General features: G+C 44.8%; 1 protein-coding gene across 1 annotated transcript in view; it reads right to left on the minus strand.

Annotated features, from left to right (window-relative positions):
* The window catches only part of LOC126184433 (uncharacterized), a 133,012-nt gene that overhangs the window by 69,759 nt on the left and 37,273 nt on the right, over positions 1-25,980 (minus strand). Inside the window, exon 2 of the mRNA XM_049926825.1 lies at positions 3,788-3,924. Within this exon, the coding sequence (XP_049782782.1) occupies positions 3,788-3,924 (137 nt within the window). The remainder of the gene's footprint in view (positions 1-3,787; positions 3,925-25,980) is intronic.

Raw genomic sequence — 25,980 nt, forward strand, 5'->3', positions numbered from 1 at the left:
TGGTAGCAAATAATTCAACCGGTGAGCTGACGTGTCCAAGTTGACCAATCAAGTGCAACAACTCGGTCAGAGAGAATATCGCAGGATGCATTTTACTTCGAGGTCCGATGTAAAGCATTCCAAAGTCTGCTGGATATTCGCTCAAGACAGTTTCATGAATGTACGAAATGACTATGAGTAAGAGTTACTGCTGCAAACGTCTGGTTCAAAATGCCTTTGAGAACTATGGGACTTAACTTCTGAGGTCATCAGTCCCCTAGAACTTACAACTACTTAAACCTAACTAACCTAAAGACATCACACACATCCGTGCCCGAGGCAAGATTCGAACCTGCGACCGCAGCGGTCGCGCGGTTCCAGGCTGTAGCGCCTAGAACCGCTCGGTCACTCCGGCCGTCGCAAACGTCTGGACCAGTCCATTGTTCTCACGGCCATGAACACACAACAGCTTTTGCCTTCCGTGTCTCTCACACACAGTGAACGACTCGATACCAGCACACTGTCCACAGACTGAAACGGACTACAACACTGCTGTTAAGGTCCACCTGCCAATACAATGATGGCCTTAAAGTAATAACAAGCGGCGCTATGAAAGTGACACTGAGAGAATTGATAAAACAATGAAAATATTCTTGTTTTCTGTTTGATCTTAACGCGTGATGGAGAGATATTAACTGTCTCTGATGATGTCTTGTAAAAGGATAATTATAATCAAGTTAGAATGGAAATAAAATTTATATTTTTATAGTTTAATTAGATTCCAACAGCTAGCGAAACTAATCCTTTTATTTGATATTGGTTGCGAGTGCTGCTCTCAAGTACATTGCACACTGATGAGTCAAAAGATTTTGACCACCAGCTTAACAGCTTGTTTGTCCGTCTTTGGAAAGAAATAGATCAGTGATTCAGTGTATCAAAGATCCGACAGTTTGTTGGTAGATTTGTGGAGGTATGTGACATTAGATGTCTACGCACAGGTCATGTGATTCGTCCAAATAACGAGCCGCTGAGTTGCGTACCCGGTGATGGGTTCCATAGGATTTACGTCAGGCGAATTTAGTTGTCGAGACGTCATCGTAAGTAATGCTCCTCAAATCACTGTAGCACGGTTCTGGCTACGAGACACGCGCAGTTACACTGCTGAAAGATGACATCGGCGTCGGGGAAGGGATCAAGCACGAAGGGATGCAGGTGGTTCGCAGCTGTCAGCGTTTCTTTAATTACTACTGCAGGTCCCATGCAAGCGCAGGAGAATGTTTCCCACAGCGTGATACTGCTCCCACCGGCCTGCGTCAGTGGCGCGCTGCACGTTTCGAGCCGCCGTTCACCTCGATGGCAGCATTTGTGGAGACGACCAGCGACCTAGTGTAGCAAAAATATGATTTACTCGAAGAGTCGACACGTTTCCATTGATCTACGCTCAAATTCTGATGGTCCTGAGTCAACTGCAATCGTAATTGATGGTGTCGTTGGGACAACTTGTGAACACGTAGGGGTGGTCTGCTGCAGAGCTCAATGTTCAACAATGTACGATGAACGGTGTGCTCCGGAACACTTATGCATGCACCAGCATTCTGCTCTTTCGTCAGAGATGCCACAGTGAGGTGTTGGCAGAAGAGCCAACACCGTGTTGCTAGAGGAGGCCGAAATGCACGCTTTTAAGCTCACGCAGGCTGGCGTGAGGTCTGGAAAATGACAATGTAATTAATATAGCCAATAAGGTACGTTGCTGCTGGAATACTTAACTTTAATCCATAATTGGTGTACATCGCTCTTGACTGTACAGGTTTTACAATCTTAATATTAACTGGTAATGGCGCCTTGCTAGGTCGTAGCAAATGACGTAGCTGAAGGCTATGCTAACTATCGTCTCGGCAAATGAGAGCGTAGTTGTCAGTGTATCATCGCTAGCAAAGTCGGCTGTACAACTGGGGCGAGTGCTCGGAAGTGTCTCTAGACCTGCCGTGTGGCGGCGCTCGGTCTGCAATCACTGACAGTGGCGACACTCGGGTCCGACGTATACTACCGGACCGCGGCCGATTTAAAGGCTACCACCTAGCAAGTGTGGTGTCTGGCGGTGACACCACACACAGATCACCGTCTATCATACTTTATAGAGCAGACAAGCCTCCGAGCCCCACGTTGTGAATAGTCGTCGACGTCCAACCATTTAGTGCCTAGTGGTAGTTTCACTGTCCTACATCTTTACGTAGATGCTCACGACAGTAGCACATGAACATTCGATCAGCTTCGCCGTTTTCGAGACACTTGTTCATGGGCTCTGCGTAATAATAATCTGCCCTCTGTCAAAGTCGCTTATCTCAATGATCTTCGCCATTTCCAACCCATGTCTACTCCGCTTACGTACTTCTGTTATCTCGTCACGTGCCCGCAAAGCCACCAGGCGGAATCTAACGCTGCGGTCGGCAGTGGTCATAAAGTTTTGGCTGTCGGCCCGCACAGCAGAATGGTCAGCGTGACGGACTGCCGTCCTAAGGGGCCTGGGTTCGATTCCCGGCTGGATCGGGGATTTTCACCGCTCAGGGACTGGGTGTTGTGCTGTCTTCATCATCATATCATCCCCATCCGGCGCGCAGGTCGCCCAATGTGGCGTCGAATGTGTAATAAGACCTGCACCAAGGCGGCTGGGCCTGCCCCATAAGTAGCCTACAGGCCAATGACGCCAAACGCTCATTTCCATTTCCATAAAGTTTTGGCTGATCAATGTATAACAGCTGTATGAAGTTTATTATTAATGGTGGAGCTACTTTCCAAAATGCTTTAATCTAATATCTTACTGTTTTATTCTTTACGATCTGTTTTAAAAGTATGCACATTTTAATATATTGTTTGCCCATGTTTTAGTTCCTAGGGCACAGTTTTTTATTTATCAGACACACATAATTACAACAGCAAGTTCTATTTTCATAATTGCAATATGTTGTCAATGCAAAATGTATTTAATACTGAAGTTCATGCTGCTGTTACACAGATATTATTGTGTATTAATTCAATGAATTCTGGTTGCTAGTTTAATGAACTCTACTTGGGCTACTAGGCGCCATCTAAAAAGCTAATTTGATGAGCATGCAACCATACTCATTTAAATTGTGTTTTTATATACTGAATCTCAATGTTTGTAATTTAAAAACTATCAGTCTCACACTAGCACCGCCTGGCGTCTAGAACTTACATTTTTGCACCAATTTTTGAGTTAACTGTTAGCTGGCGTCCCGATTAGGCACCAGTTTTAATACTGACACTGAACCTTGTTATGCAAGTTCTAAGTTTTTCAGTGAGTCTACTTTTTAAAATGTTTTTTCTAATTTTTAAATTTTCTAATTTTTCATCTTTTCTGCATGTCGCTGTTTATGTTCCTCTAGTCTTAATTGCAGATATCTGAACGAAACGTCGTAATAAATAATAGGCACCAGTTTTAATACTGACACTGAACCTTGTTATGCAAGTTCTAAGTTTTTCAGTGAGTCTACTTTTTAAAATGTTTTTTCTAATTTTTTAATTTTCTAATTTTTCATCTTTTCTGTATGTCGCTGTTTATGTTCCTCTAGTCTTAATTGCAGATATCTAAACGAAACGTCGTAATAAATAACGAAATTGTAACAAGCGATCTAAACGGTTTTATTCACAAAATATTCGCAATGATCGTGGACTCACACAAAAAATTCATATCGTTTATTGATTTTCGATGAGCACTGCAGTACACTCCCAACAATAAGTATACTTAGGGCATGATGTTACCTGATTTTAATGGTACCAACGGTCTTACCTCATGAAAGCCGTTCCAAGTGCTGTTGTAATGCGGGGCTACTATTATCCTGGCTACGCAGCAAATACTGGTGTGAGCGGCTGCCGTCACCCACAGACGCCGATCCCTCATCATTGCTTTAGACAGTGTCACTGCATCTGTGCAATCGTAAAGAAAGACAAACCGAAAGATACTAAAAATACTCTGCTGCTCTAACTCGTCGTCAGTATATGGGACAGCTATTATTTGAATAAATGGTACTAACACTCTTTTACAATAATAACTTTATTATTGTCATCCTTCTTCATCACCATGCAAATTTTTTTGAAGTTGATTAATTATTACAGTTCACACTATAAACAGCCACCTTCGTCATGGCATCGCAAGACTCCTGTCGGTAAGTTACTATTGTATTTATAGAGCACAAAAACGCTAATTAATTAAAAAATTAGTCACTTAGACATTAAGGTAAACTACGTAAAACGTGTTGACTCTTAGAGTGCACTGCATGTGGTCAATTGTTGAATAACGTGGACGACAGTAAAATAGTTTATGTAAAGGAATTATTGTGGTGTCACCGCCAGACACCACACTTGCTAGGTGGTAGCCTTTAAATCGGCCGCGGTCCGCTAGTATACGTCGGACCCGCGTGTCGCCACTGTCTGTGATTGCAGACCGAGCGCCGCCACACGGCAGGTCTAGTGAGACGTCCTAGCGCTCGTCCCAGTTGTACAGACGACTTTGCTAGCGATGCTACACTGACAACTACGCTCTCATTTGCCGAGACGATAGTTAGCATAGCCTTCAGCTACGTCAATTGCTACGACCTAGCAAGGCGCCATTTATCCTTTGCGATATATCTTGTGAAGCATGTACTATGAGACCAATGTGCACCAATTATGGATTAAAGTTAAGTATTCCATCAACTACGTACTTTATTGCTACTATACATTCCCGTAATTGTTCCAGACCTCACGCCAGTCTGCGTGAGCGTAAACGCGTGCATTTCGGCCTCCTCTAGCAACACGGTGTTGGCTCTTCTGCCAACACTACAATTATAACTATCGTCAACCCGATGGTTGGTTTGAACAGCACAGAGATTTACCAGTCATGCTCTTATAACAGGTGACACGCCTTTTCCTTCCTCCGATCTTATAACTGCCTTACACAGCCTCTTACAGGCAAACGTACGGTTTGCGCCAGCTCCGAAACACGATGCAACTTGGAATTTTTACATCAACAAATCATCGACAGAGGTGAAAGAAGCTGTAAGTCGAAAAAAACATCTGTGTGACCATCAGATTTCTTGTCTGGCATTTATTCCAGGAGTCACAAATGTCGTGTAATTTTACGAAATCTGACCCTCGTCTCGTATTCACGGCAGTCACTGAAGAGAATGTTATACAAAAGTGCAAAATGAAGAATTGGCACCACGAAGAACTATACTACACAGGTTATAGACTATACCATATTACAGGGTAGTAAACTTTTGAACAGATTTTCCCGAATAACAAATACCATTAGTAACCTCGCCCAGTTACAGTGGCTTCCAACAGTGGTCTGTGGAGGCGATCATAGAGATATCCTGGGCTACAGTGTTCTACGCTTTCATCCTGTTGCTACGATTGACCCAGATGTGTAGATAGTAATAATAGACGCCGTCGCGTCATGTTGTGCGTATGCTCGTTTTGGGAACAGCTCTAGTGATCGTGTTGGGCAGGTAAGTTGACAAATATCTTGAGAATGCGTATGATAATGCGAGGAAAGTGTGCATAGGCATTATCCTACTGGAAGAATGCATGAAGAATGGGCTTGCTCAGGTTCTACTTGAATCATGTTATTTTCAGTCGTTCCAAACAAACACCTGACGTGTATAGTCATTGTAGGCTGTGCTTGCCAGAATCACGAGGCACAGCGTTAATCCCGCATATACACTGAAGAGCCGAAGAAACTGCTACACCTGACAAATATCGTGTATGGCCCCCGCGAGCACGCAGAACTGCCGCAACACGATGTGGCGTGGACTCGACTAATGTCTTAAGTAGCGCTGGAAGGAATTGACACCATGAATCCTGCAAGGCTGTTCATAAAACCGTAACAGTACGAGGGGGTGGGGATCTATTCTGAACAGCACGTTGCAAGGCATCCCAGATATGCTCAATAATGTTCATGTCTGGAGAGTTTGGTGGCCAGCGGAAGTGTTTAAACTCAGAAGAGTGTTCCTGGAGCCACTCTGTAGCAATTCTGGACGTCTGGGGTGTCCCATTGTCCTACTGTCCGTCGGAAAACGCAATGAACAAAGATGGATGCAGGTGGTTAGACAGGAAGGATGCTTGCGTACGTGTCGTCTGTCAGAGTCGTATCTAGACGTATCGGGGGTCCCATATCACTCCAATTGCACACGCCTCATAGCATTACAGAGCCTCCATCAGCTTGAACAGTCCCCTGCTGACATACAGGGTCCATGGATTCATGAGGTTGTCTCCATACCGTACACGTCCATCCGCTCGATGCAATTTGAAACGGGACCCGTCCGACGAGGCAACATGTTTCCAACCATTAACAATAATCATTAACAATCCAATGTCGGTGTTGATTGGGCAGGCGACGCGTAAAGATTTGTTCCGTTCAGTCATCAAGGGTACACGAGTGGGCCTTCTGCTCCGAAAGCCCAAATCGATGATGTATCTTTTCAAAGGTTCGCACGCTGACACTTGCTGGTGGCCTAGCACTGAAACCTGCTGCAATTTTCGGACGTGTTACACTTCTGTCAAGTTGAACGATTCTCTTCAGGCGTCGCTGGTCCCGTTCTTGCAGGATCTTTTTGCGGCCTCAGCGATGTCGGAGATCCGATATTTTACCGAATTTATGATATTCACAGTACACTGCTGTAATTGTCCGTCAGGAAAATCCCCACTTCATCGCTACCTCGGAGATGCTGCGTCCCATCGCTCGTGCGCCGACGTTATACGTTCAAACTCACTTAAATCTTGATAACCTGCCATTGTAGCAGCGGTAACCTATATAACAACTGCTCCAGACACTTGGTATGTTACATAGGCGATACCGACACAGCGTCGTATTCTGCCTGTTTACATATCTCTGTATTCGAATAGTCATGCCTATACAAGTTTCTTTGGCTCTTCAGTGTGGGTACCTGATACATTCAGGTAGATGTACTACGTGGTAGATGCTACATGGAGCAGATAGCTGTGTTGTTTCTACTCTTTCGACATGGGACGCATTTAGTCCTAATTATATTTAAGAATTTGTACTGTTGTTTCTTAGCACAGTATCATTGTGCAATTACAAAGAATACAAACAGAAGCTCTTAGTTTAATACGTTTTCCTAGTTAATTTGCACACTGGAAAGTTCTCATATTATGCAGGAAATTATTTTTATTTGTATTCTTTATATATCCTACAAATATAAACACCATAAAATCCTGTATTACATCCAACTAGACACTCTTTGAATTTTTAGTACATTGTGACAGATGTGCTGTAAGGGATCTTACATCCAATATGAACCTAACAATTATAGTGATTTAAAAATATTATTTATTCAAACAGACATATGATACACGATAATCTACCACCTTACACCTTAGTGGGTCTTAATTATCTACAATATAATTGTTTCGTTAGCAGCATTTATTCTATTCAAGATTTTCTACTTTCTTACTTACTACAGGTTACGAAGATTTAAGTTACGCTATGGGCAAGTTTAATTCTCTACTGAAATACTGTTCTTACTATCCTAGCAAGCTAACTCCTGCAGCTTTACAAGCGTGCCCGTGAATCTATAAACCTACAATATTTGGCCGTGCACATCGAGCTAACCCCAGTGTGCGTACCCCTGGCACAGGGCTGGCCGTAACTGGAAATCGCAGCAGGTTCTGTGTATGATTGTTCATAAAACTACATTCTACTTAAAACTACCTAACTATTATTAGTCATCAGTAGTGTGCTATGAGTCTAGTTCGGGATAGTTTAGCACCTTCCCCCTGTTCCAGGACGTGGCGGATTTCGACCGTCACAGCGATCGACCAGTCCACGCCCTGGCAGAATGGGATAGGTGCAGGAAATATAAGTTTATGATTTACTAATCATTGATTCTCCCTGCGGTATTCTTGCAAGACTTTTGCTGATACCCTCTGGCAAGACTGTCAATGATTCTGAATGTGGATGGATTTCTGATTAGGTAGTAATTCGGTGGCTATGTCATCGAAGAAGGGACACTGGTAGATCATGTGGTCCGGAGTGCCTATTTCAGCACCACTGCCACATGAGGGGGTAGCCCTCTTCCAGAACCGGCAAAGATATGCCAAGTACGGTCTGTGCCCTGTAAGGAAGTGCAACAGTCCTTTACTTGGTTGAGTGTGTAAGTTGGAGCCGTTCCTTGATGATTGGCAGCAGCTGGTAAGTCCTTCTTCCTGTCTCTTCTTTATGACAAAGTTCTTGCCACAATGCTTTCCCCGTTCTTCTGATTGCAAATTTATCCCCTACCCGCACCCCCAGAATATTTTCCGTCTTTTCAGTTTCTCCTCTTTTGACCCAGTACCATGCTGCCTGTTCTCTGATTTTTATGTCTAAGTGACACAGCCCCGTGACAATCAGTTGTGCCCCCCCCCCCCCCCCCCCCCCAGGAGTTGTTCGGTAAGCTCCAATCCTCCAATCGAAAGTAGTAGCATGTTGCGCTGCACCCTCCTCACGGCCATAGCAGGAACGACTCTCGTGAGACTGTGTACCCAGGCTCCGGACCCGTAACCTACGATGGAGGTGAGAATGGTATTATGATATAATTTGATCAGTTCTGGGGGTAGGTGGAATTTCCTGTGCCCGATCATAATGTGGTTATTCAATGCTTCTAGAGACCTTTGGGTTGCCGCTTCTATAATGACGCCGAAGTATCGTGCCTCACTACGGCGAGTAACTGGTGAGCCCTCGATCCACACCATTGGATTTCTGGCCAATTGGCCCTTTAATACTAAGTATGTTCATTCATTGGACGCTGCTTTCACTTTTGTTGTTTGGTACCATTGTGTCGGTATAGTCATAGCCCTTTCAATCTTAGGTTCTAGATCTTCGCGGCTACAGCCGCCCACCAGCAGGAGGAGGTCGTCCGCGTAGGCTATCGCCTCTAGCACATCTGTACTGCTCTCCAGGCTGTCCAGGAGAGGCTCCATATTTATGTCAGAGGACATAAATGCATGAGCCCTGTGGACACCCCTTCGTAAGCTTTTTGCCAATTCTTCCGCTAGGGGACGATAGCCAGACCTCCCTTTCCATACAATAGCTCCTGAGACAGCCATGTAGCGGCCCTGGACACTCTTTCTCCCGCAAGCAGGACAAGAGCGAAGACCACCGCAGGTTGTCAAAGGCGCCACTGATGTCGACCATGATGTCAACTATGTACTTGCGTGGGGATGACCCGCAGACCTCGGCCGCCAGAGTAATTCCGTCAGACGCAGATCGCCCCGGCTGAAAGCCAAATTGCCTGCCACTCATCCCACACAGCACTCGGTTTGCCGTCAGTCTGTCAGCTAGCTCTAGCAATTTGCCCAGCAGGTCGAACAGACAGATTGCTCTGTAGGACTTTACTTCTTTTGGATCTTTGTCCTGGCCTTTCTTGATGATCACAACTTTGATCTGTTTCCAGCTGGAGGGAAACATCCTGAGACGCAATGCCTCATTGTTTATTCTTGTCAGAGGTGTTATCATTTGAGGAGCTAGGTATAGCACTACTTCCGCTACAATGCCATCTGGTCCTGGGGCCTTGCCTCTTTTTGATGATTTTACATTTCATTCTCGGAGAATGGAAACACCACAGTGTTGCTCACATATTCTCCCTGAACTGCCTGCCTAATTAGGCGTTTCTCTTCTGTATCCTCTTCTTCTCTATCGTCAGGGAGCTGGTATCGGAGGAGGACCTCAGTAGTTTCCTGCCAAGATCCCATCATCCAGTTCCTGTCTCTGACGGTTGAGAGCACCATTGGCGACCGGATTTTCTCTCTTACTATTTTATAGTGAATGCCCTAGGGGTCAATAGCCAGTTGGCTCTGCACATATTTTTCCCAGCTCTGGAGCCTGACTGTTTTTAGCTCTTTCTTGAACTACTCCTTCGCGTCCCTATAGATTTGGAACCACTGTTGTTTTTCTTCCCAGACGACACTTCGCTGGTAGTACCTCCTCGCCCTCCTGACAGACTGACGCATCTTCCCTAGTTCCGCAGATCATGGTGACAGAGAGGCCGCTATGGCTCTCCTCCTGGTTGGTACAGCTGCCTTCACCGCTCTGGTGAGTGCACTCAGCAGTTCTTCGGCGTGTCTGTTGACGTCTTCGTCACCTTCCGGCCACGTCGGCACGTCAAACTCTCTTGCAAGGTGCTCCCAGTCAGTTTTATTGTAGTCGAGCAGCACTTTCCACCCTATGTCCCAGTGGCACTCTCTGTCAGAGAGCGTGAAAGTAATTAGGTTATGGTCACTTATGGTGACCCTGTCTCTGTCCATCCAATTCTGAATATTGCAAGCAATATTTGCTGACATTAACGTAATGTCGATGTTCGTGCCCTCACCCCCTCCGCCAGTCTAGATTGGGGGGGGGGGGGGGGTTGTTCCTGGTCTATTAGCGATGAGAAACTGTAAAGACATGATGGTTTCTACCATTTTTCCGCCTCCTTCATCGCGAGTGCCACTGTGCCATAGGGGTGATTTAGCATTCACGTCTGCCACCACTGCTATCTTACGAGCTCTCGGCGCCGTAGATACCTGCACGAGTTGGTCAAGGTACACTTCTATATTGGCTCCGTACTGAAAGTACATATTCACCAGATATATGATGCCCACTGGTGACTGGATCTCTACGACAGTATAGTGATCATCGAAAAGATTTGTAAGCACTGTGATTTGTAACGTTTTGTTTATTGCTATAATGGTGGCCTCGGGTCATTCCCAAAGCTTGCGAATTTACAGCGGCAAATGCTATGTTCCCTGCAAGAGAGTATGGCTCCTGTAGACAGAGCACGTCAAAGCTCGTCTCCTCTGCTACTCGCCGAAGCTCCTGCATGACTAGCCTACTGCGATGTGCGTTTGTGTCCTATCTGAATTTCTGTTGTTATGGGAAGTATGTGTGAACATATGATTCCGTAAAGGTCTTTTTCCTATCGAAAGCTATTCTTCAGTTAGATAGGACAGACTGATTATAAATTTGATCTAAATCAAATGTTTCATTCCATATTTCAAAAACCTTCTACACAAGGTCACGCAGGGCACCGAAGTCATTGAGGAGATTCATGGTCTTCAACTGTATTCTATCAACAGCCTCCGTGGCCGATAAGGTGACTTTACGCCTGTACTTGTGTCCTACACGCACCACGTGTCGTAGTGCCGTGGTCAGGACAGCCTGCTCCTCCAGGCGGACAACTGCAAAGAATGTTCAGGGTTTGGGTAATTTCTCACGGGATGAACCTCCTTTCATCTGACTAGGGGATGACCTGGGATTATGTTAGCATTCGTGCTGCTGACTGCAGAGCTTTCTTGCGCAAATACCGGTCGGCCCACTACAACAGGACGCCTGGCTTGTGTTGCCCGATTTTCTTGCAACCTATGTCCCCGCCGTGGGGGAGAGGGAGCAGCCAGTTGTTCCCAAGGGTCCCAAAGGTCCATTTCCATCCTTTGTGATTTACTTTCTGCGACTAGGGTTAGAAATTGTTTGAACTTTGCTGCCCTTGCCGCATCCCTTCGCCTCTTGCACGGGAATTTTCTTTTTGACATCCTGTGTACCGCTCTGGCCTCAGCCATAATCGGTCCTTCAAATCAATCTCTGCTCCAGTATCTTATAAGTGGGGAAATTTCTTCCTGTGGCATTACACGTCTTTTTACCACTTTTAGTACAAGTAATACAAATCCCTGGTCTCGTGCAGTTTCTCTTTATATGGTCTTCTGCTCCACACCTGGAGCTAACCGGCTTCCGATCACAGTTCTTATATATGTTGCCTAAATCTCCACAGTTTTGACAGCGAGGTACCAACAAGTAGTCCCGCACATTTATTGTGTGGAAACCAATGTAGATCTTGCCCGTAGTTGTGAGCTTTTTCTACATTGACCGGATACTTTGGCTACGTGGTGGACTACGTGTCTGGGTCTGGTTTTAAATCGTAATTTAAATTCATCTTTGAACTCTTCATCGTTAAAATTTTAGGTTCTTATGGTTTCACAAAGTTCATTGTTGTCTATAGTAACTGGTATATCATACATGATTATAAGCAGGTTTTTCTTTTTTGGAGGTTCACATTTTACAGCTTTACATAATTTCTGATTGTTTAATATTTTATTATTATCCTCTTTTGTAGCTACATCTACTATCACTATGTTTTTGGTTGCTTTAACCTTGTTAACTTTTATTTTTTCTTTAATAGGATTGACCAAATGTCGTAAATATTTCCTGGACTTTCTTTGTGCCTTGCCGGACAAGGGCAAGGGTCTTAGGAAGACTGCCGTGTCCAATCTTTGTGACACTTTAACAATTGTCTCTCTGGTGGTTTGGCTTTTTGGTGCAGCCTCAGCCACCACACCAGCCCATGATTTGGGTTGGTTGTTTGCGCACAATTAGAGTGATTATGACACACATAGTGAACACAATACTAGTGGCAGCAGATGAAGAGGTTATACGAGGGCTGTTCGGAAAGTAAATAATCGGTCGCGAAATGGAAACCACAGGGAAAATCCGATGAAGGTTTACACAGGTTTGTTGGGCAATGTAACTAGCATACCCGTACGTAGCATCACGACGCTCTTCTCTGTTTTGAGCGCACAGTGAGCGCGTAAAGATGACTAGCAAATAGTCTCTTTGGCCGAGCGTGGGTGCCTGACGAGAAAGTACCCCTGCTTTCATGCAACCCCACATATTGTAACTGTCATGCACTTCCTTCTTCATAACTGTTCTCGGCCGCACACTGCAGAGCAATGAATACGCTCCTGCAGCGTTTTCGATGGGAAGTTTTTGATCACCCACTATACAGCCCGGACTTGGCTCTCCCTGATTTTCATCTCTCCTGATATGAACCGCTGGCTGTGAAGACAACATTTTGGCACAGACAAATAGCTGCAGTCCAGCGTAGAAAACTGTGGGGAAGCACAGGAGGCTGCCTTCTCTGACGATGGCATTGGAAAGTTGGTACAACGCCATGACAGATGTCTAAGTTTGAGCGGCGACTGTGTAGAGAAACAGCTTAAAAGTGTAGCTAACTGTTGCAAATAAAACAGTTTCGATTTTCACTGCGGTCTCCATTTCGTGACCGATCGTTATTTACTTTCCGAATAACCCTGGTATGAGTTATTGAAAAGAAGAATAATGAAGATATATTACAGGTGGGTAGATTTAGATTGTGGGCGAGGCAGCAATGGGCATGAGAGAAGAGGTAGAGGAACAGCAACATAGTGAAATACGAATAACGCAGAGAGGATAAAAAAATTGCTTGACCGAAATGAAGATATAAAGGAAGTTAACAAGCAGAAGAAGAAAGAATTTGGTTCTCTTTCTGGTAGAGACAAATGGCCCTATATGTTAATTCTTGAGGGATAAGTTATTAGGTTGGCTAACAGAACTGCTTCAGTCTTTTCTTCCGTGCAAAAGAATACTGGAATGTGCCGATAATGCATCATACGAGGTCTCCAATACTTTTTCGCATTGTAAACATCATTTTATTGCAAAAGCAATTACAAATTCTGAAAGCTTGGACTTCCAGCTGCTTTTCAACGTAGTTCTCATACGATCGATGCAATTTTGGAGAAGCTCCGGAAGCTTTTTCATACCCACATCGTACCACTCGCCGGCTGACCCGTACAGGAACGAATGGACAGTTGCCTACAGCTTTTCGTCATTTGAGAATTTCATTCCCTCCAAGTGTTGTTTCAAGTTGGGGAACAAGTAGTAGTCACTGGGCGCCTAATCAGGGCTGTATGGGGGATGGTCATGACTTCCCACTCGAATGTGGCGATGAGATCTGACGTGGTGCTATCGACGAGTGGGTGGGTGTTGCCATGGTGCAAACGAACTCCCTTTGTCAGCCGACCCCTCCTTTTGTTCTGCATAGTCCACCGTAGCTTTGTTAGGTCTTGCAGTACCTTTCTGCATTGATTTTTGTACCACTTTCCAGGTAGTCGACCAGCAGAACGCCTTGCCTCTCCTAGAGTACTGAAACCGTCACCTTCCCCGTTGACGGCGTTTACCAAAGCCGTCACGTTCCCTGTTGACGGCGTTTGCTTGAACTTCGTGACATATGGAGAACCGGAATGCCGCCATTGGTTTGATTGCTCCTTAGTTCAAAAGTGTTCAAATGTGTGTGAAATCTTATGAGACTTAACTGCTAAGGTCACCAGTCCCTAAGCTTACACACTACTTAACCTAAATTATCCTAAGGACAAACGCACACACCCATGCCCGAGGGAGGACTTGAACCTCCGCCGGGACCAGCCATTGTTCCTTAGTCTGTGGCGTGAAGTAGTGGACTCAAGTCTCGTCCCCAGTTACAACTGCATCCAGCAATTCCTCACCCTCTTCCCGGTAACGACGCAGTAACTTCCGGGCACTTTCTATGCACTTCTTTTTGTGTTCATCAGTGAGCGTTCGCGGCACCCACCTGGCACACACCTTGTGATACTTCAAAATATTCGTCAAAATCTTGTCCAAGGTAGTCTTAGAGACGTCACCTATCAGTTCGGCAATCTCTCGCACACTCACACGTCGATCAGCAAGCAAAAGTTCTCCGACTTTTATCACTGTCTCGTCCGAAACTGGTGGACGCCCGCGGCCCCACTGGCGCACATTTTTTACGTCTATACACTTTTCTCCATACGCACCGGTCAATTGGCGATGGATTTCAATAGGGGCTGACCCCTAAAGCCACAGAAATCTAATCACAAAACGCAGTTCACACTTTGCGAGAACGTCGATTTTCTGTTCCATCGTTAATGGCTGCTCTGCCAAGAATGAGCGCCGCAGAGAGGTGGGGACTGACAAGAACAGTGGTGTGTGAAGCAAGGAACACGGCGCTGTTGTCAGATTTAAGCTAGGTTGCTCCGTCCCGACGGGAACACCTTCGAGACTTTAATTTACGGACAACCCTCGTAGCTTATTCCAGAGGTGGGCAGCAGCAATGGAGGAGGACTCAGAGAATTTGTTTAGTGAGTGGACAAAGCTGGGATATTAGATAAATGAAACCTTGAGTGACTATTATAAGATGAGAGGTTCTTGAACTCTTGAGCCATGGTACTCGGATGTGTCACACTGAAGGCCTATGAAATAGACATAGAGTATGGTGTTGTGCTCATCCAAAGCTGCACCCAAGTTCTTAATCAAGTGAATTTGTTTTGGACCGCAAAATTCTTTGGTTGCCTGCTAATCAACTACCTCACGCAACACATATCATACTACTATGCATGGCAGTTCCACATGTAGCAGATGATGAAACTGTAACTACCAGTTGCATCACGGTGGCAAATGTGAATTTAGGAGCCTGCCACACAGCGTCAAATCCCTAAAATTTGTTAAAGTATTGTCTAATGTCAAGTTTGACAATTATGATATGTATATACGAGGGTTGTCCAGAAAGTAAGTTCCTGTCGGTCGCGAAATGGAAACCACAGCGAAAACCAGAAACGTTTTATTTGCAACCTACTTCTCTACATAGTCGCAGCTCCAACTTCGAGTGTTGTGGTATTGTTGTATCAACTTTCCAATATCCTCGTCATAGAAAGCAGCTGCCTGTGCTTTCGGCCAGTTATCGGCACTGGTCTCCAACTCGTTGTCTACGGAAAAATTTTGTCTTCGCAGCCAGCAGTTCTTGTGAGCAGAGATGAGACTCAGGGGGAGCCAATTATGGACTCCATTGTGGGTGATCAAACACTTCTCATCGGAAACGCTGCAGGATCGTCTTCATTGCCCCTGCAGTGTGCGGCCGAGAATTGGCTCTTGCGATTGGACGTGGTGAGTTATGTTAGTCAAGAACGCCTTTAAGGCGACAAAGACGCCTCTATCAACACCTCACTGAGTTCGCAAGACGTCGTGTAATAGGGCTACGAGAAATGTGATGTTCCTTCTCTAATATTACAGAAAGACTTGGCAGGAATGAAGCCACTCTACATGTTTGCTGGCAGTGGTGGTCACGGGAATGCATAGTCACAAGAACAGGCTCGGGACGGCCACTTGCCACTACCGAGAGGGAACAGCAATGTGTTCACGGTATGGCTCAGACTCATCATACTGCATGTCCAGCAGCAATATGAGAAGCAGTTGGCACTACCGTGACGCAACGAACTGTTACAAATACGTTGCTTTAATGACGACTCCGATCCACCTGCCCTGTAGTACGCTTTAAACTGACCCCAAACCATCGCCGTTTGCGATTTCAGTGGTGTCTAGCGACAGCTCAATGGAGGGCTTGGTAGAGGTCTGGTGTTTTTTCTGATGAAATATAATTCTGTCTCACTTCCAGTGACGGCCGTGTGTTGATTAGGAGGAGGCCAGTTGAGAACCTGCAACCAACCTGTCTGCATGCTAGATACACCGCATCACCTGGAGTTATGATCAGCGATGCGATTTCGTTTGACATCAGGAGCACTCTCGTTGTTATCCCACGCTTCCTGGCTGTAAAATTATACATAAATCTGGTGATTCGACCTGTTGTGCTGAAATTCATGAACAGCATTCTAGGGGGAGTTTTCCAACAGGATCACACTCCCCTACCTACTGCTGTTGAATCCAAAATGCTCTGCAGAGTGACGACGTATTGCTCTGGCCTGCTCTATCACCAGATCTGTGTCTACTCTGGCACATATGGGACATCATGGGACAACAGCTCCAGCATCATTCACAAACAGCATTAACCGCCCCTGTACTGACAGACTAAATGTCACAGCCATGGAACACCATCCCACAAACTGACGTCCGCCACATGTACAAGACAATGCATGCACATTTGCATGTTTGCATTTAACATTCTGGGGGTTACACCAGCTATTAATGTACCATTATTTCAAATTTGCGATGGCTTATCTGGTGCTTACCCTAACCTGTGATCTTGCAATGCACTTAAAAATGATAAACAGACAAATCTATTTGCGATATTTCATTAGTCCACATTAATTATTTTTTGGTGTTACTATCGTTTTTTCCGTCAGTGGAGATAATCAGAGGCGCTCAAATTAATGCCGCAACTGTTTGATGGCACTAATACTTCTCTAAATGTGTTGCTCTACAATTGAGACATCGCATTTGAACTCATAAGTATAGAGCAGCGTGAGACTGTGCTAAAATTTGTAAAAACTGAGATACTTGTCTCATCACGAAGCAAAGTTTTAGTGACCTTAGCGCCTCTTGGCAAGATGTGCATGAAATCCTTGTTGTAAACTATGGCAGCAAAAGAACACTCGGTTACTGTGAGTGGAAAATGTTTAAGAGTTGACAAGAACTTGGGACAGCATAGTAGGACACATGGGTATCTGCACTGCGCTACCGCTTTAGAGAAGCTCTCAGAGGTACCATGCGAGAGTCAGAGTTAGAAGGTAGCCTTGCTCTCATCTGGAAATTAGCAGAACGGTGTTCATCTACGGAATTTACGATGGTAAGATGAAGAACATAATGTATTGAGTGGAAACAAATGGAAATAAGCGTTTGGCGTCATTGGCCGGGAGGCCCCTTACGGGGCAGGCCCCACCGCCTTGGAAGAGGTCTCATTACATTCGACGCAACATTGGGCGACCTGCGCGCCGGATGGGGGTGAAATGATGAAGACAACACAACACCAGCGGCTTAAATCCCCGACCCAGCCGGGAATCGAACCCGGGCCCCTTAGGACGGCAGTCCGTCACTCTGACAACTTTTTTTTTTTTTTCATTTTGTTCGATACAGTTCGTTGCGTTTTTGGTCTGGGCGGACGTCACAAGACATCCGTTCAAGTTGATCGTTGATTCCTTGACTCAGTTTTTTATTACAGAGAGGACGCCCGCGACAATTCAGCTATCGCGGAGGACTGCGTGCGCACAGGGAACAATTAACACTTGCAGAGGCTATAGAGGTCGCTCTGACGGAGGAAAGCACAGTAGCCTCGGCGAGAGGGTAAATGAACACTCTAAGCAGAAGTGCAGAACCGTGAAACGAAAAAAAAGCGTGGAAGTACTTCACGCGCGGTAAACCAGCCCACATGGAGCGAGATTGTGGCGTCGATAAAAGAGTAAGGATGATAGGGGCAGTTGTATCAGGTAATGGACAAGAGACTACAAGAGTGCCATCGAAGGTGGCCAACATTAATTTCAACATGTTCTGTCGAATGTGCGGGGAACCAGACGGGTCACAGTGTAATTTGCCAGGGCACAGCGGCCCATGTACCTCGTCGAAGCTTGTAACACGTTTTAAATGAAAACCAACTGGTCGCTATGGAGGAGACTGCACGGAGTGCTCATTGAAGGCGCAGGGAAAAAGTAAAGGCCAGGGAAACTAAGCAAGGGCGTAAGAAAGCAGTAGCTTTATGCCTTTACGCCTTTCCTGGAAAGATATTTATAGTCGAATGTCAAAACAAAAATTAATTTATTCAATTGGAGTGCTAGGAATGCACGGAGAACCACATGAGATTTCTTGTGAACAGTGGGGTGCAGATAAGCTTAGTCGAAGAATCAGCTTGAAAGACGACGGGAGGTATAATCCAGCTGAAGGTATTAGGATTCAGGAAGTTGTTAATAAGGTTGCGAAGGTACAGGGAACTGTAACTCTTTAGACTGCTGACGAGAAGCAGAATGCAAGTGAGGCAGTGTTTCCACGCAATCGGGGAAATGTGCAACTTCCGTTTGACCGGCTGCTGAAAAGAGGTTTCTTTAAGAAACATGGAGTAGTAATTAATTTCGCCACCGGAAGACTGTGGATCCACGAAGAATAGATCGAAATGAAGACAGAGCAAGAGTGCGGGCTCCACACAGCGCATGCGTGAGAAAGAGAGGAGTCTTTGGAGTAGACTCAGACATGCATCAAAAGGCGCGTACAGGCCTAGCAAGAAAATAAGATCCCCACAGTGCATTCATAGGGAAGAGAAGGCTCTTTCGTAACAGGCTTAGGCGCGAAGTGAAACATGTGTAGAAGAAAGTCAGTAAAGATAGGAAGCGAACTGTCGACTTACTGAACATGCAGGCAATCCCTGCTGCCAGAAAGAAGCTAAAGAGATGCGTAAAGTCGAAAAGAGGCTAACAGTAGGGTTTCTAGAGGAACGGGTGTGCAGTAAATGGCTCAAATGCCGGCCGGAGTGGCCGAGCGGTTCTAGGCGCTACAGTCTGGAACCGCGCGACCGCTACGGTCGCAGGTTCCAATCCTGCCTCGAGCACGGATGTGTGTGATGTCCTTAGGTTAGTTAGGTTTAAGTAGTTCTAAGTTCTAGGGGACTGATGACCTCAGAAGTTAAGTCCCATAGTGCTCAGAGCCATTTTTTTTTTTTTTTTTTTGCTCAAATGGCTCTGAGCACTATGGGACTTAACTTCTGAGGTCATCAGTCCCCTAGAACTTAGAACTACTTAAACCTAACTAACCTAAGGACATCACACACATCCATGCCCCAGGCAGGATTCGAACCTGCGACCGTAGCGGTCGCGCGGTTCCAGACTGTAGCGCCTAGAACCGCTCGGCCACCGCGGCCGGCGAAGTTGAGTTGATTTAACCATGTGGCACGTTGTCTCATAGCGAGAGGAGAGCTTTTAGCTTTTGGCCTCGCCTTTGTCTCATAGGGATTGATTCGCTGGGCCGCAGCAAGGAATGCAAGGCTTTGCAGACTTTCTGTTTGATTCCTAATGCAGACTTTGCGCCGTAAGAGGAACGTAGCAGAAAGGTGTTGCAGATGTTGAAGCGACCTCACGTAGGAAGTTCGTGCTTCGTTCAATGTGAATGTTTGTGTGCCTCCGACTGCGTGTGGATACTTTCTAATCTTTTCCGAATCTCGATAATTTTTATCTCTTTGTGAATTTTCTTTGTTTCATTACTATATGTCCGTTGGAAACCATCCACGTGGGTTAATATTAGAGTTTGTTGGCCCTCTACCGTTACGCTGTGTCTATTCAAATGTGTCCTCTGTAAAATGTTAATTGTTCGCGGCCGCATGGTTTAATGCTGCTAAAATTCAGCCGCGGTACGTAGAATCCGTGTTTCCGCCAACCACGTGGCCACACGAGTTAACTGTGAGCCTAACTCTCTTGCGCCCCCTGCCTCTGTCGAATGGTTTAATTATTGCTCTGATTTTAGAATGTTAAATATATCCTGTCCAGATTATTAACTTATAGGGGGATGAAGATACTCGCGTCCGCAGCACACCATAAGCTGCACGTATCCCCTGGGTGGTGCTAAACGAGCATCAGAGCTGGCAGCCAGACTTATCTACGACAGATCTCCTGGCTTAAACATGAACGCGAAACTACTTCACAACGGTTCTTCTCAGAACAAACTAACCAGACAACTAAGCCGTAACATTCGGATTTTACAGCTGAACATCGAAGGGCTCAACCGATTTAAATCACACCACCTCTCTCGTATGCTACTCGAAAATAATGTAGATGTGGTAGTCATTCGAGAAACTCATATAGATAACGAGCAAAGACTGTATTCAAGAGGACGTGTGGCTGGATATGAAGTCTTGGGAGCTACATACCGCAAGAGCTACGGCTGTGCTACCTATATACGCGGTAACATGGAAAATGCGCATCTGATATCTGAAAACTCCGTGCAAAACATTGAGACTGTCTCAGTTAAAGTTGAAGATGTTACTTTATCAAATGTCTACAAGCCTTTAGCAGATAACTGGCCAGCTCATGTTATTCCCATTTCCTCGCATCCAAGTATATATATTGGCGACTTCAACAGCCATCACAGCAATTGGAAATTCAGCGATACTGACAAATATGGCGAGGACCTGGCAAATTGAGCTGAACATAACAACCTTAGCTTAGTTTTTGACTCAAAGGACAAGGGAACATTTAGATCTGCAGCCTGGAACAAGAATTTCAACCCTGACCTATGTTTTGTAAGACAGGACTCTCAGGGACAACCTCTACATACAGTAAGGAGGTTCCCCAAAAAGCCAACACCGGCCAGTAATTCTAGGCGTAGGAACTCAAATTCCTGTAATCAGACCAATGCCTAGACCAAGATGGAAATTCAGAAAAGCAGACTGGACTAAATTCTCCAAAGAACTTGATAAAGTGATCAGATGGATCCCCCCACTAAGTGAAAATTATGAAAGATTCGTCGGAGCAGTTCTAACAACAGCAAAAAAATGCATTCCTAAAGGATTCCGGAGAGAACATATCCCAGGATGGAGTAATGACTGCGAAGAATTGTATCAGCCCTATTTAACCACTAATGACATTGGAACTGCTGCAGAACTCCTGAAACACCTTGATAAAACTCGTAAAGAGTACTGGGAGCGAAAATCAGAAAGTCTGGATTTTAAGAGGTCAAGCAGAGAGGCCTGGAACCTCTTGAGAAAAATGGGAGGAAGTCGACCACCCACCCGAAAAGATCCTGGAGTAACACCAAACCAGATTGCGAACAGAATAAGTTCTCTCTCCAAAGCACCCCCACATAAGCAACACACAAGAATGGTTAAGAAAAAGCTTAGAAATCTGAAGGACAAGCCACCCAACAAATCAGAGTACTCCAGAGACTTCACATCAGAAATCAAATAAATGAAAAAAGGCAAAGCTCCAGGATTTGATGGGATACACCCAGAGTTCCTCATCAGTTGTGGAAACTGGACTAGAAGATGGCTTGCAAGTTTCTTCACTAATATTGTGCTATCAGGTAACATACCAAAAGCCTTTAAAAATCATAACAATACTGAAGCTGGGTAAACCAGCGAACAAAACTGCTAACTATCGCCCAATCGCCCTCCTGAGCTGCTCCTACAAGCTTTTGGCAAGAGTCATCCTCAACCCAATCGGTCCAAAGATCCATGAAATTATTCCCATCGAACAGGCAGGATTCTGACCAAACAGAAGCTGCGCAGCTGCTTTCATTGATCTTACTGCTGCCTATGATACAGTATGGAGACAAGGACTCTTGTACAAACTCGCCATTGTAATACACTGCCAAACCACAATCAGTCTCATAAACAACATGCTATCTGAGAGATGCACCCAAGTAACCCTTTTCAACCAACTAAGCAGACAGAAGAAACTTAATAATGGTCTTCCTCAAGGCTCGATTTGGTGCCAATTCTGTTCAACTTGTATACACCTGACCTCCCTGAAACTGAGTCAAGGAGGTTCATCTATGCAGACGATGTGGCCTTGGCCACTCAGCAGAGAACTCTGGAAGCTGGTGAGGAGATCCTATCCGCAGATCTAAGCAAAATAGATGAATACTTCGAAAAGTGGAAACTGATACCAAATCCAACGAATACTGAAGTGAGCTGCTTTCACCTTAACAACAGAATGGCCAATGCGTAGTTGAATGTCACCTTTAATGGTCAGGTCCTTCACCACCAAGACTCTACAAAATATCTAGGAGTGACTCTTGATAGAATCCTCTCTTACAGGAACCACATAGGAAACACCGCAGCAAAGCTGAGATCACGCAATAACACTATACAGAAGGTGAGCGGTACCTCATGGGGCGCAAGAGCTACGACACTGCGATGCACTGCCTTAGGGCTGGTTTATTCTGTTGCTGAATACTGTACCTCAGTGTGGCTCAATATCACACATGTGAGAAAAATTGACGTGGAGCTAGCCGGCCGCAGTGGCCGTGCGGTTAAAGGCGCTGCAGTCTGGAACCGCAAGGCCGCCACGGTCGCAGGTTCGAATCCTGCCTCGGGCATGGATGTTTGTGACGTCCTTAGGTTAGTTAGGTTTAACTAGTTCTAAGTTCTAGGGGACTAATGACCTCAGCAGTTGAGTCCCATAGTGCTCAGAGCCATTTGAACCATTTTTTGACGTGGAGCTAAATGCAGCAATGAGGACAGTAACAGGTTGCATCAAACCTACCTATGCTGGTTACCACCTCTAAGCAACATTGCGCCACTAGACCTCCGAAGACAGAATGCCCTCCTCAAGGAATACCAAAAATTACTTAAAATCCCCGAGCTTCCAATGCACTCTGACGTTCATACACTCCGAATGGACCGATTAAAATCTAGGCAGCCATCTGTCCTACTGGCAGAATTGCTACAGGCAGCTACTTTCAGTATCAACAAAAAGTGGACAGAAATGTGGAGCACCATTGCCCATGAGGAACATCAGACCCACCAAAGACCTGACACAAGACTAGCAGGTATGGAGCTAACGCGACGTGCCTGGAAAACAATTAGTCAAGCCACGGCATCTGTGCTGAAAACCTCTACCGATGGAGAAGGGCTTCATCTCCTCAGCGTGACTGTGGAAATGAACACCAGACGATCCATCACATTGTAACAAGCTGTAGCAGAAGAGAGCCTACCATGGGAACTTGGAAATTTCTTTGAAGTGACAGAGGCAGCCCTTGAATGGATCGACAAACTAGATGTTAATTTATAGACATATTTTTTAAATTATAAATTATGAAATTAATATATTTTTGTAAAATTCTGTAAAGTTATGTAATTCATAATTGCTAGTCGCTGTTCATATTTAATGCCATAAATATTAAATTATATTTGTGGTTTGTTATGTCATGTTAAGCGCGTAAGCGTGTATGTGTGGCCCAAACTGAGGTTCAACTTTAAATGCAACCTTGATATTCAGATTTACTCGTTTATTTAGTGATTTCTCAACACAGCGGAACAAACCTACTAGCTTCGTTGCATGTTGCTGTTCTTTGAGTGAATGTGGGTCTGAATGCGAGTATTAAACCTTTCCCATCCCCCTCTAATTACGTCCGCGATTCTAAATTAAGAGATTCTGTTGTGAACTGTATAGAGTTTCACAAGCAATCGTACGTAGTCACCAGGCAACAGCAGTTATAAAGATGTCTTATATCAATGTCTTAAGAAATAAATGATTTTGTTTCAAGTCTTATTCAGTGTACCGGTGTTACGTCTCCTTTACCTATGCCAGTCACCTTGCAGTTTCCTTGTTAGCCCATCCACAGCGTTTCCATGTGCATAGGCCCAATAATTAGTGTCCCCTTTTTATTGAAAACAAATTCTTTGGAATAAATTTTGTTTTCAGGAATATTGCTGCACGCTGCTCTTATTCACAGTGTTGACACACTTTGTATATTATTTTAATATTTGATTCATGTGAACAATCCCTGGAACATATTAATAATTGCATCCCATTGTTATGAGTGACATTACAATGAATGTTCTTTTAAGAGTTTTTCTGATGACTAAATTAATTAATTTTCCTACTCAGTCGAACCTCTTGTTTGTCGTGTGGCAAGAGTTACTGGCGACCCAATCTATTACTTTGATTTTAATGTCAGATAGCATTTCCATTTGCGTGTGGCCCTTTTAGCCATCAGGATATAGCTCAGAGCTGCACTAATTTCATAAACTCCACTGAAGTGCACGTCACTTACAGATAGCGACCCTTTACCTACGCCACTTACACCATTAGGAAGAAAGCAACAAAAGAGATTATTATGAAATTTCTTAAAGACCTATTAAGTGGTTATCTGAAAATGGACTCTCCCTTGATCTTGAGAAAAACACACGCTATTCAATTCTGTTCAACAAATAAAGTCATACTGAAAACTGATATAGTACATGCACGGGAGTCAGTAAATAGGATAGAATGCTCCAAATTTTTGTACGCACATGTTGATGAAAACTTGATCTAGAAGAAGCATGTTACTGAGCTTGTAAAACAATTAACCTCAGCACTTCTTCTCTTGCTATAATTGCTAGTCTTGAAAACAAACGAATCAGGCTCCTGATGTATTTTGTAAATTTCTACATAATGATGTCTTATGGAATAGTTTTATGAGCTAACTAATCGCTTAGAAGGAAAGTATTGATTGCACGAAAGCGAGCCATAAGAGTAATATTTGATGTTCACCAGTCGTCGTCATGTAGGTACCTCTTCATGGAGTTTGGCATTTCAACTGAACCATCTTAGTACATATACTCGCTATTGAAATTCGTCACAATTAATCAAAAAATGTTCAAATGTGTGTGAGTTCTTAAGGGACCAAACTGTAGAGGTCATCGGTCCATAGACGTACACACTAAGTAAACTAACTTAAACTAACCTATGCTAAGAACAACAGACACACCCATGGCCGAGGGAGGACTCGAACCTCCGACGGGAGGGGCCGCGCAGTCAGTGACATTGCGCCTCTAACGCGATGCCACTCCGTGCGGCTCCATAATTAATCCATCACAGTATGAGAAGAATAGTTCGTTAGCCGAGAGCGCTAACGCGCCGCTTCGTGGACTCGGGTAGGCGCGCCGGCCCGGGATCGAATCCATCCGGCGGACTAACGACGACGGTCGGTGTGCCGGCCAGCCTGGATGTGGTTTTTAGGCGGTTTTCCACATCCCCCTAGGTGAATACCGGGCTGGTTCCCATGTCCCGCCTCAGTTCCACAGCTCGCAGACACCTGAACACTTTCGAATTATCCCACGGATTACACTCGCCGCAGACAGTTGGGGTACACTAATTCCGTCCCGAGGATACGGGGTGGTGGCAGGAAGGGCATCCGGCCACCCCTTAATCTAACATTGCCAAATCTGATTAACCATGCCGACCCTGCGTCCCTGCGGGAAAACGGCACAAGCGAAAGAAAGAAGGTATGAGAAGAATAGTGATATCCCCACGTACAACAGGAAAAAATGACCCTTAGTTCCCATTATCAAGGTTGCCGGTGGCTCGGAAAGGAGCTCAGTTTGCAGCAACAAAAATTTTTGATTACTTGACCAACAGCTTAAAATGTCTGATATGTACCAAAGCAAGTTTTAAATCTAATCTACAATCAGTTCTTCTGCACAACTCCATTCTATTCCACAGACAAATATCTATTTAAAAACTGGCAGCCTGAAAACAGGTAGTTTTTAAAAGTAGCTGCATGAGCAGGCTAAAAAATAATGTGTTCATTGATGTTAACAATCAACGGTATACGTATCTCCTAAACTGACTCGTTTCATATCATATCGATAAAAGAATCATTCAAATGATCTATGGAACATACAACTAACAGATTAAGAGTAGTTATGAATGGAATGAGAGTGGCTATAATCCCGAAAGCAAATCATCAAGGGCATG

The sequence above is a fragment of the Schistocerca cancellata genome, chromosome 4 (assembly GCF_023864275.1).
Source record: "Schistocerca cancellata isolate TAMUIC-IGC-003103 chromosome 4, iqSchCanc2.1, whole genome shotgun sequence".
Taxonomy (NCBI): domain Eukaryota; kingdom Metazoa; phylum Arthropoda; class Insecta; order Orthoptera; family Acrididae; genus Schistocerca; species Schistocerca cancellata.